The sequence below is a fragment of the Heterodontus francisci genome, chromosome 18 (assembly GCF_036365525.1).
Source record: "Heterodontus francisci isolate sHetFra1 chromosome 18, sHetFra1.hap1, whole genome shotgun sequence".
In the NCBI taxonomy this organism is placed as follows: domain Eukaryota; kingdom Metazoa; phylum Chordata; class Chondrichthyes; order Heterodontiformes; family Heterodontidae; genus Heterodontus; species Heterodontus francisci.
This window is the reverse complement of record NC_090388.1, coordinates 52,393,781-52,407,079: the sequence shown is the minus strand read 5'-3', so window position 1 is coordinate 52,407,079 and position 13,299 is coordinate 52,393,781. Positions and strand designations below refer to the sequence as shown.

Here is a 13,299-nt window from a genome sequence, read left to right as displayed (position 1 = left end):
CCGTGGACTAGGCAGCTTTATTCCAGCAAATGGACTTAGTGCTTCTTTGCAAAGTTCATCATAGGTAGGCATTTGTTTCATTATCCTACTCAATTGTATACTGCCTTTCCAACACCCTGCTTTCAGATGAGATCATGTAGTATGCAAGAACACTGATTTTATGAATTTGAAATACCCTGTATCTGAGGTAAACTCCCAAGATCAGGAAATAAGGTAAGATAGACCATGGAACAATCACTTCAACCAGTGATGACACGATTTGTCAGAAGTCTTTCATACATCCTGCCAATTTGATCTCTTCTAGTTTCTGGTGCACTTGCAAGTTTCTGATCAGATATTTGTGCAGCCATCACCTCACTGTTGGCAGGGTGTCCACTGCACTACTTTCTGGCACTTTACTGGCATGGACGAATGAACATTCGGTCAGTCAGTGGTCACAAAAGTCAGAGGTGTCTGAAAACATACAATAATGGTGATTTGCTTCTTCCATTGTTGTAGTGACCTAGTCTCAACTGAGTACCACCATATTGCTTGTCCAGACAAAGACATTTTTTGACTTGACGAACAGTGAAAGAAAATTCACTCAACTCATTCTTTTAAGTTCCTGACATTCTAGAAGCATATAAATTATACCTCAAAAATGTTGCTGTGTGTTAACTACACTGTGGACATAGGGCCTGCAATCTCCCTCCATCCTCATTTTTATTTTATTTTATTTTAGCTGCTAAGAAAGATTGCAACCTTATGGGAAAGTTACAAAGTTACAAAGATTGGACTTATTTATATATTAAAGCAAATAATCAGGATCTGTACAAGAAAACCAACACAGTAAATATTACTGCAGGCTCACATACTATCCACAGAATAAGGACTATCACCTTTTTTCTATAAATGACTACCTGTGTCAGTCCTGCTATCAACGTAAAACAGCTCAAGGACTAAAAGAAATGTCTACAGCTCATTCATCAAAATGTAGAAATGATTCTGAAATATACAACTATCAATTTCCTAATTTCTAAAAGACATTTTTTTCTGAGATGTCAGCTGATCACAATAGTTTTTCATTAACAAATAGAAAACAATGGGATATCCAGGACCAATTACAAAGGTGTGATATAAATCAAAGTAATGATTTAAATCACATTACACAAAGAATATAAGGCCCTCATCTAAATCAAAAGGATTCAAATAAAATCATAAACCAAGAAAGCAACGATGGAAAGGTATAAAAGGGAGAACTGAACTTTGAGAACAATTTAGTGTCTGAAAATGATTCATTATTGAATATACAATGTAACTTAATGTGGTGTTTTAATTCAGTTTTTGGCTTGCTGTGTGGCAACTGTCCCAATAATTCATGTCATGGCATTCAACTTTGGTACTGGATTAACTGTCATTATTGGAAAATATATAAAACAGTAACTATATTAGACTGACTTTAGATCACAGCAACCCAAACAGCAGCTATGGTAAAATTCCACCAACACAAAATAGCACTTCAACAATTCTCTACATTCTCTAGCCCTAGCTAAAATACTGTTTATAGGGAGCAGATTTTGAGCAGAACTTCTAACAATACCTGCTGTGGTTGGTTATTAAAGCAAAATACTGCGGATGCTGGAAATCTGAAATAAAAACAAGAAATGCTGGAACCACTCAGCAGGTCTGGCAGCATCTGTGGAAAGAGAAGCAGAGTTAACGTTTCGGGTCAGTGACCCTTGAAACGTTAACTCTGCTTCTCTTTCCACAGATGCTGCCAGACCTGCTGAGTGGTTCCAGCATTTCTTGTTTTTATTCCTGCTTTGGTTATTGTTGGTTTCATCAAAAAGATTTAGCTATATTTATACCATTTTAAGTAGAGATTAGTTTAGGAATCCTTGACTACAACTTACTGTGGTTAAAAAAAACTACACTGTGGATGATTACATTCTTTATTAGACTTAAATTTACATAAAAATAATGGTATTTCAAAATTGTATCTTAATGTCACCAAACTGGATTCAATCACAGAACAGATTGTGTACAGTAGCATTTGGCTTTACAAGAAAAAAAAGCAAAAAATCTCAAACAAGTATGCAATGATCTTTAACCCTTTCCCTGTATGTTTGACTACATCTCCCCAATCCCTCATATACATTACATTCCTCCAGTTAGTATAGAACAATTTGCATCAGATATTATAATCTCTCTGGGATTCTTGCACCAATTTGTCTGAATTGTGCCAAAACCAGTGTATTAATCTGCAACTGCCTTCTTTCACTGTGTGTTGAATCCATCCACAATCACCTACACCTGCAACTGGCTTCAAATGCCATTCCTTTCTATTGGTGGACTATGAGGTGAACTTTTAACAAAATAAAATGAAACCATGAGGAAAAATATAATTCAAAGTAACTTAAGCTTTTTAAAAAAGTATGCAAAAACAGAGGTATTTTGAATAATATAAAGAAAAGCATAGAAGGAATAAAAGCACATAACATAATACAAAAATTAAATACAAATTTGGATTTGATTGCTTTCTATAGATGGGCTTTGCTGCCACCTTGCAGTGAAAGGGCATTTCACCTCAGGCAAGAGACTTTTGTCCTGATCAATCAGCAGCATAGACAACAGGCTATAAACCATCTACAAACTAATCTGTTTCACCCACTCTCTAGGCAATGGGAGAAGGGAAGACAGGGAAAGGGAGCACACAAAGTAACATGTAAAAATCAATTAAATGACAAAATATGATCAAGTGCATTTTTGTACAATTGTGACTGACATGACTTTTTAATTCTTAAGACAAATCTTTTATACAAAATAGAAGTTATTTTAAATGCTATACATTATAATTTTAGTAAATATAACATTACTTTAAATTAGACAAAACAAACATCAATATCTAGGCACTGCAAAATAATGCAAGATGTACTGTAGGAGCAAGTTCGAATGCAAGGTAGACAAGCATTTCATACTACAGAATACCATAGGGTTCAACTACAGCTGGAAGGAAAAGAAACCCCGTGACTTACCATACAAAGAGAAAACAGTAACATGAAAAAAATTTAGACACGGGCAAGTGGGGTAAAGTGTGACTGAACTGCAATAACACACGATTGTAACTGATGATGGCTTGATTGCAGACTTCTATTTCAATCCAGCTGTGTCTCCTTATTTACAGCTTGCTGCAATCATGCTTGTGAATCAATGCTTCATGAGCCAGCTGCTAAATATATGCAACCAAAGATGTTCGTCGTGCATTTCTAATGTTTTTTTTTGTCATTAATGGAAATTAATTCCTTTTTAAGTATCCTGTCTAGTGAAATTAAAAGTCAACAGCTCAACAAATTACAATCAGCCATTAAACTGGGAAAAAGAAAATTAATTTTATTCTGACTCCTTAAAGTCTTGCCAAAGTGAAAAATATTCAATATCCTATTCAAGCTTGCATAACCAAAGTTAGTTAAAAGCAATAGTACTCGAAGAAAAAGTTTAAAAATATCAAAAATATGTAAATGCGAATTTATTCCCACTTTTTGATACTTACATGTCAACAATGACTTACCTTTTAGATTTCCTCAGTGATTTCTACAGGTAAGTCGGACTAAATAGTCTGGGAGTTTGGTTGATCATACTTCCCTCCCTCAATAGTTAAAGTGGAATAATAGTTAAGTGAAAAGGAAGAAGTACTTTAAATATACTGCTCCCCTCTCATGTGTGTATAATTCATGCAGGCTTAGAATATGTAGTCAAAATTAACAAAATCTCTTAAATAAGTTTATTCTTTGAAAATAACCACACTTGTAACCATGTCTCTGCATATTAGAATTCTAATTCCAGAAGGTCACATTGCCAAAGTTTACACTTCATTAAAACTAGCGTGAAGATGACATATGCCACATTAAATCGGATTTTTGGACATATATATTGAGACAATTGTTTTTAATTTCAAGATTGCATTTACACAAGAATCAGGCCATGAGTAACTGTGTATTGAAGTTGCCAGTTTCAAAGTGGCATTTGAGGAAGCTAGCTACCTCTTAGTTGGGGCAATTATGTAATACATTAAAACCCCACAAAAAAAATGAAAGGAGTGCTTTATTTTAAGGAAGGAAACTAAAAAAAAAAACTGCCCTGCCAAAATCATATGGTATGGGAGAATTGTTGATATAGTAATTCTATTGTTAAAGCTATATAAAAAACAAATTTTAGAAAAATTTACAAAACAGTACTGTGGCAACTCTGCCATCTTGAAACTAGGTCAACAGTGGAAAGATGGAGCTGCAGTTTCCCCTCCAGGTTTCAACAGCAGCACATGTTTACAACCAGGTTTGCTTCAGTACCTGACCATCCACAAGCAGTCACACAGGATCAGGCACTTGAGAATCCTTTTGGGAGAAAGGAAATATTGTTTAATTTATCTGTCATCTGATAAGGAATTTTAAGAAAGTGATTTAAACTGCTCATTAATGTTCATTTGCACTAATATTCCTGGACAAAAATTTAAGATTACTTGCACATGTTGATGGGTTTTTAATAATGTGATCTATGGCACAACGAATGTGTTCTGACATGATACATAACTAAAACTGTTAGCTTAAAAACATTATGGTAAATAACTAACTTTTTAAGTCACAACCATTTTTCCCAATCATTTTCAATTTAAAAAACAGACGCAATCATTTTGGATGCACAGTTCTTAAATCACTTTTTAAATTTAATATTTTTATTTATGGTTTTGCAAAAGGCCTTGATATTGCAAATGTGGACCTATAAAGTACTAATTTTAAGGAGGGGTTCAAGATCCTCAATAATTATGTAGTTACTGCTAAATCTCAGCAAGAGGTTTGCAAGAATGATTTATTAATATTAAGTTTCACTGTACTGTGTGGCATCCCAGAAGGACTAGATTGCAAATTAGCTGTTAAAAGCTACATTAGGCTATCCGACATATAGTGACCTGAGCAGATTTTGGTATGTTAACTATTTAGAACCATAAATACAGCAACTTCACTAAATGGCAGAAGCTGCAAACTACTACTTAAAATTTTATTATACACAGCCACTAAATGTTGAAAAAGTTACATTTTAAAAATGACATTTAAACAAAGTTCTTTATTTCTTCACTTGAAACCTTATCCCTTAAAAAAAAATTAGCTACTCCAGACTTTGCAGCATTCGCACCTAACAGTTCAATAAAGAAAAATTCTTTGTGGAACAGGACTAAAATTTAATACGGTTCATCAGACACTTTATACAAAGAACTATATGGCACTCATTGGTAGCTAGGAGATGTATTTCGTAAGTATTACTGCAATGAACAGTGGTAAACATGTCTAATTCCAAGCTGGTTAAGCAAAATGTAGCATGGTTGAAGTTCATAAAATTACAGACAATAATTCCCACTTTCAACAAAAAGCCTGATATACATTTATTCAGTACTATGGACGACACCCAGTAACAGACAGGTGGTTAAACTGACTGGTGTCCTTGTGCCTCCCTCCGTCCCAGCCACACTCTCGATAATTCCAGAAATATGCCAGGGTGTATTCTTCCACAGGTTCCACTCAACAATAGCTTTTGATAAGGTAAAGCAGTTCTTATGAACCTAAAGATATGACATGTAGTGCTTCCCTATCCTTGATTATAGCATGTCGTACTCTGCATTATTGTAAACTCTCATGACTTTGTCCAGTGTTACCTTCCTTCTGTATTCTTACGGAAAAATCAATTAAAATATCAAACAATTGAGGAAAGATACCAGGGAGTAAGTACTATATTCAAAGGATTTCTCCTTCCTCAAATAATTAAATATTGCTTAGCAACTTCCAGCAAAGATGGATTTTGGGAAGGGTTACCAATTTTTAGTTTTATCCCTGAAAGCTTCACGGCATTTTGTGTCCTAAGGCTGAGGGAACCCATTTGATTTGACTTTATACCAATGTTACAATATCCTAGATGAATGTAAAAAGGAGAACCAGTAAATGGAAAAAAGGAGGCCATTCCAGGAGCATTGTAAAACAAGCTCCTAAAACAAAAAGAGCAAAATACTGCTGATGCTGGAACTCTGAAATGAGAACTCTGTACCTCTGTTTCTCTCTACACAGATGCTGTAAGACCTGCTGAGTATTTCCAGCACTTTCTATTCTCATTCCTAAGAAAAACAAATGTGTGTGTCCACCAGCAAAGGTGGGGGGAGGGTGTAGAAATATTGGGGCACAGAAATATAACTTACCTTCAAAAAATCTAACTGATCAAATAATTGTGTTGTTTTAGTTTTAACACTGTAACCTCCATTTTCACAAAATCTGAGCAAAAAAAAGACATGAAACCAAAAGCTCTTTTAAAAAGGAAATCAAATCTGAATCATTTATCTATTCCTATATAGGTAGCCCTTGTTCATTTTGTAAGGTAACAGAGAGGGAACAGCTTGTTACAAGTAATTGTAAATAATTTTGAACATTGGAGCCTATATACAGTAAACTGAGAAATACTACAGTAGATTGTTTTGTGTTTTTTTTATTTTGTTAAGTATCAAGCACGTAAACATGTCGAATCAGCTTACTTCGTCCACAGTATGGCTGTCCAGGTATAAACTCTGCTGCATTAACCCAGTCCTCCAGGTTTGAGCTTGGTGTTGCAGGGTTGGATTCCTCAATCACTGTTGTTTTTGTGCTCATTTCACCATTTAATTTGGTAAGTGGAGTAAGTTTAGTAGCTGATGCGGTGGCAGAATCCTTCGGGATCAATGGCGTAGGACCACTCTGAACTTCCGACAATCCTTGGTTTGACGGCTTCACGTGGTCATACCTGTATATCAATTAGGGATGTTACAATTAATGCAACCTGTGACAACAACCTTTTCTCTTAGGAACATAGGAACAGAAGTAGGCCATTCAGCCCCTTGAACCTGCTCTGCCATTAAATTAGATCATGTCTGATATGTACCTCAACTTCTCTACCTGCCTCTGTTCCATATCCCTCAACAGCCTTGTACAATACAAAATTCTACTGATCTGAGTCTTTAAAATTTCAATTGACTGGGGGGAAACAATTCCTGATATCCACTACTGTTTGGATGGAAAAGTGCTTCCTGATTTCACTCCTAAATAGCCTTGATCTAACTTTAAGATTATGCCTTCTTGTTCTGGAATACCCCACCAGAGGAACTAGCTTCACTATGTTGATCATATCAAATACTTTAATCACTTTAATACCTTGATTAGATCATCCCTCAACCTTCGAAACTCAAGGAAATACAAGTCAACTTGCCCTCATAATTTAACCCTTTAAGCTGTATCTGCCCTGTACCGCTTCCACAGCCTATACATCTTTCCTGAGGTTCAGTGCCCAGAACTGAATGGAGTTATCCAATTAGGGTCCCCAAGGCTCTGTCCAACTGAAACATCACCCTCAGTTTTGAATTCCACTCACTTTGAGATAAAGGCCAACAATTCTATTAGCATTTTTGATAACTTTTTATACCTGTGCACTAGCATACAAGAACATCTAAATCACTTTGCTCCTCCATAGCTCCCAGTCTCTCATCATTAAGAAAACATTTTGTCAGATCCAAAGTGGATGATCTCTCTGTTCCCTACACTGAACTTAATTTGTCATAGTTTTTCTCACACACTTAAGTCTGTCCATGCCCCATTGTAACTTCCATCTCTAATCCACACAATTTACTGTGCCTATTAACAGTGTTTTCTGCAAACCTGGGCATCATCAATTGTTATATTCCCATGGATCCCTATTCTCTGTTTCCTACCCCCAACCAATTGCAAACCCATGTCACAAGGTTACCGCCAATTACTCGTGCTCTCATTTTTACTAATAATTTGTGTGAAATCTATCAAATATGCCTCGTGGAGGTCCATATAGATATCAATACAATGCTTTCTTATGCACCATAGTAGTGACCCTCCAAAAAATCTCAACTAGATTAGTCAGACATGGCCTATCTTTCACAAATCCATGTTAACTCTCTTTGATGAGCTAATAAGAGTGATTGAGCACTTGGACAACTGTCTCAGATGACTGCAGTAACTTCCCCACAATTGATGTTAAACTGACAGGTCTACTGTCACCTGGTTTCTCCCTCCCTTCTTAAATAATGGAATGACATTTGCAATTTTCCAAACCAAAAAAGCACAATTCCTGAATATGGACTGCATTGGAAAATTATAACAAATGCATCTGCAGTTTCTGTGCCTACTTTTTCTTAATACCCTGGAGTGGGAACCATCAGACCCTGGAGATTTATCCCAATTATTTGATCCATAACCTTTTTTTGATAGTTAATTCACTACTTTCCTTGACTTAGTTTTAGGCTCCCTTGTAACTGATATTTTGCCTTCTTCCTCCATGGATAAAATGTACTCATTTAACAAGTCTGCCTTTCCAGTTCTGATGGAAGGTCATCAACCTGAAGCGTTAACTGTTTCTCTCTCCACCGATGCTACCAGATCTGATGAGCATTCCCACCATTCTCTGTTTTTATTTCTACCTTTTACTTATTGCCCATTATAGTCTCAGTCTGTCTTTAATGGGTCCACATTTCTCTTTACCATCTTTCTCTCAATGTATTTATAAAATCTTTTGCTGTTAAGCTTCAATAATCCCTTGTGTATCCTCATACCCCATTTTTGCACCTTATCACTTTCTTCTTCCTAGATCATAATTGTAAAATGCTGACAGCTGAATATAGAAAAAAAATTCCAAGAAAGCTGCAACCACCTGATCACTCAATCACTTCACCATGTGAATAACGCAATCAGCACCAACTTATCAAAATAATTTTTTTTTAAAAACTCTGCACTACACTATGTAGTAACTTAACCTAGCTTCACTTGTGTGAAATTTGCAAATCCTCTATACCAGTCAAGAGAAAAATTAAGTTGCCCACTGGACATTTTAAATCTAAAAAGGGAAATGATTCACTATCTGCAGTATTAGATCTAATTAACGTACCTAATAAAAAGCAAACATTACAAAAAAACTCTCCAATGGACTGTCGATATAAATCGAGGTTTGCACAGTATTTATATCTGCTACATTTTCTCAAATTTGAACCCAACATTGAATTCTTGAAATTTATACGTGGAGCTTTAATACATTTCTACTTTCTAAACTTTACTCAATGGTAATATGCCATTTATGATAGAGCACTGTCTTGGAAGCTAGTGATGAAATATAAATAAATATACACACCTGTAGGTATCAAGACAAACCTTACCTTACGAGTGGTTTTAGTCACATAAAAAAATAAATGACAGTCACCAGCAGCAACTGACATCAAGTCCATTGCTACATTTGAGCCAAAAGGTGGATGACAAGAGTTTTGATCGTGTGGATCCCTATAGACCATTCCTCCACAGAGCAGGCTAGTAGCCAGAACAATAGCTAGTAGCCAGAACAATACAGTCACGAATACAATTTTGTAGGAAGTGAGAATATTGTTACTTTGAAATCGCATTTGCTATTTTCCATTAGTTGCATGCATGTGTGCAAATTTTGTGCATTTGTTCTGGTGTTTCCAAATTCATTCCACAATGTAAGCAGGGCATATTTGGCGTCAAGGGGTATTGGGCCATATTACAGAACTATTTCCACTGGAACCAGTTCCCTATATTAAGTGTGAATGGCATGTAACCCTGTTACCAACGAGTTGCACTGAGGCAGAGATTTAATAAACCTAAACCGGCACCAAAATTCCTACTCCCAGAAAAAGAACAAATCGAACTTTTTCATTTAAGCATGAAGTGATCACATAAGGAAACTGATTTGCAAGGATTATTCATTTATTGTCGTGTTTAACACAATTAGCCAAAGAACGGTACAATAATGGATGTACAGACACTTCTATATTGGCTCCAGAACTCCAGGAGAGTGTTCATTGCATGTCAGTGACTTCCCAGCACCATTCCCTGCTTGCCTGCATCTGCTGGGTACCAGTATCTTGATGAGAGCGCCAATAGGAAGCTTGCCTTCTCCACACCTCCATCTCTGCTTTTCAGACCCACAAAAAGTTAGGCCCTAGGTTCTATCAAGTGTAGAGTTTGCTTTTGTTGTACGTAACCGGAAATAGGAGTATTGAGTACCTGTTACCAATGATATAGTATTTTTACATTAATAGTGTATGTCTCTGTAATATTAATTTAGCTTCCACAAATCTTTTGGGCTCAATAGCTTAATAAAGTTATTTCCCCGATCCTCTTTTTATAACAACTGAACTGCTTTCTGTTACTGTGCCAGTTCCCGCTGGTCTTGAATCTCTCTAATTAACTGTGGGTTGGATTTGACAGCAGGAGGAATATTGCAAGCATGCAATATTTGTTGTTTGAGACCACTAAAATGACTTCATAGAGGCCCATTCAACCCATCATGCCTCTGCTGGCTTTCTGCAAGAACTCACCTAGTCCCACTCTCCCACCTTTTCCCTGTAGCCCTGCAAATGTTTTCTCTTCAGATAATTATCCAATTCGCCTTTGACTCTGCTTCATATGTAGTACTTGATTTGCTCCCAAATTCTTCCTGAAGTTTCAAGAAAGTGATTAAGTATCAGGCGGCACAGTGATTAGCACCGCAGCCTCACAGCTCCAGTGACCCGGGTTCAATTCTGGGTACTGCCTGCGCGGAGTTTGCAAGTTCTCCCTGTGGCCGCGTGGGTTTTCGCCGGGTGCTCCAGTTTCCTCCCACAGCCAAAGACTTGCAGGTTGATAGGTAAATTGGACATTATAAATTGCCCATAGTATAGGTAGGTGGTGGGGGAATTGTGGGGATGTGATGGGGAATATGGGATTAATAAAGGATTAGTATAAAATGGGTGGTTGATGGTCGGCACAGACTCGGTGGGCCGAAGGGCCTGTTTCAATGCTGTATCTCTAAAATAAAATAAAAAGGAACCTGCACAATGTTTGCAACTGTGATTAGTCACAGGTCTGACCTAAAGCAACCGAACCATCGTTACAGGCCAACAAAACTGCATAGATAAAAATGGTAGACCCAAGAACAAATGTCACCTTGTAGCCTTGCAGTCGCTCCAGGAATATTTCATTGCAGGTCATTTATACTACCAGATTACCTCCATTGTTAAAGCTGAGTGAAAACGTATGGTATAAAGGATCAATGACAGATTTTTAAACAGACAGAAAACGAGGGCTGAACTTTATCACAATTCTTGATGACCAGTTGATTTGAAAGACAACCCAAAGATAAATATCCCATTTCGAATTAAAGTTTGTTTCTGCACCTCCTTACGGGTAGGGTTGAATGGTTAAAATTAAACTGTTGCTTGAATGAGCTGGACACAGTTACTTTAATCAAGGAAGAGTGGATGTCAGCAATCTTTAGGTAGTTCAGAGGACAGAGATCAATTACATAATTGTCTTATGAATCAAGCTGGCTGACAGCCATAAAGGCGGGGCTAAAGGTGGGCCGAAGGGCCTGTTTCAGCGCTGTACCTATAAATAAATAAATAAATAGAGTGGCGAGTCGAAGAAACTTAGCAGTTGGCAGGAAAAAAGACAGAAGCGCAAGGAGAGCGCCAACTGTGTAACAGCCCCGACAACCAATTTTATCTGCAGTGCCTGTGGAAGAGTCTGCCACTCTAGAATTGGCCTCCATAGCCACTCCAGGTGCTGCTTCACAAACCACTGACCACCTCCAGGCACTTACCCATTGTCTCCTGAGACAAGGAGGCCAAAGAAGAAGAATCAAGCCTACAACATTTAGTGACGGACCAATAATTAGTAACACATATCCTAATAGACCAGTATCCCCATGATCAAAACTCTTTGGTGAACACATTAAAAACTGCACGTATACATGTAAAACCAAGTATGTATTTTGGCCTAGATTATCCTCCACTATACTGCCGGAGATCTACTACTACTGTTGGGGGATGGGCAGAAGCCCACTGATGGCCCTTTGGAGGGAGAGAGCCTGATGGATGCTGGATTTTCCTTTCCTGCCTTTATAATAATAGGCATTGGTTTATTCCGAAGCCTTCATACCAACTATGACAAAAGTGTTTGGGGCGCTTCGGATTCCTTGAACTGTGAATCCACTTTCTAGCACTTCTGTTCACTGAATTTTGCTGCCTACAGGGCTCAGGCTTCTATGTGTAGCAAAGATACCACCACCAACATACCCAGCATTTTTAATGAGTTCCAACACAATACTTTGGGACCATGGTTGGTTTAGGACAATGGGTGGAAACCCTGTCCCAACCCATTCATAGTAGTTAATCTGTCCCAGAAAGAAATCTAGCCCTTTATCTTTTCAGTTGCCAAATCAGCATTTCCTACTGATATCTAGTAATTGTACAGCCTGAATCTTGAGGCCCGAAGAGAAGTATGACTTGTCTGAAAAATAAATTCAAGGAATTGCAGAATCAACAGGACTGTTATCCGTGCAAGATCCAAAGCATAATGTCACACTTACGAGAAGTGCGACGATGAAAAAAATACAAACTCAAACCTAAGAGTTGTAAAAAATGACTATCTTTTTAAAAAATGGACAATGCTGCAAAAGTGGCTACATGTGTATTCAAACACTGCCACACTGTCTGTTTAGAATGAAGGATGCCAAACCAGGTTGAGAAGTGTCAATTATACCCATCATGAAACATTCCTCCATTGAATGGATTCTAGTGAAACAAAGAAGGTAGGAGTGGAAACATCATAACTGGATTATTCTCACCCTGGAGGAAGAGACCAAAGCATCTCCTACCAGAATATGATTTGACAAACTTTATACCTTATAAAGGCAGCACTCGAGGCACAGACAGAGACACCCAGAAAGAAACATCACAAAAAAGCTTATCCAGCTGGGAGAAAATCCAGCAAGTCAGAAGAGAAGGTGCCTTGCTGCAAATTCTACATTTTCAATTTATGCAGCAGTGAATTGGAAGTGATCTTCTGTCTTCAAATTGAATTTACAACCAAGAGAGAACTCTTTAAACACCTCAGGTGTGCAACCAAAGAAAACTTGACCTCAGAGAAAATTCAACAGGTTTACTATGAATCTCGAAACCCTACCTCACTTAAAAACCACTTACCCCTTTTTCCTTTGTCTCTGTGCGCGCACACGGATGCGGTTGCGACAATTTCGGGATGAGGTATATTGCTCAATAAATAATTATTCTACCGTTTTAAACCTACAAGGAAACCTGTCGTTGTCTGTTTATTTGACAACTAAAACACAAAGGGGTTACACCCCAATAACAAAAAAAACTTGCTGCCGTCAGGTGGGAATGTGACAGTGGGAAGCACCCAAGCCCCTCACCATGTGGCCGTAACAGTATTTAACTAG

The 13,299-nt window shown here is 37.4% G+C and overlaps 1 protein-coding gene across 1 annotated transcript in view; it reads right to left on the bottom strand.

Moving 5' to 3' along the window:
- mkrn1 (makorin, ring finger protein, 1) overlaps nt 1-13,299 on the bottom strand; it is an 87,530-nt gene that overhangs the window by 31,210 nt on the left and 43,021 nt on the right. Inside the window, exon 4 of the mRNA XM_068050756.1 lies at nt 6,548-6,792. Within this exon, the coding sequence (XP_067906857.1) occupies nt 6,548-6,792 (245 nt within the window). The remainder of the gene's footprint in view (nt 1-6,547; nt 6,793-13,299) is intronic.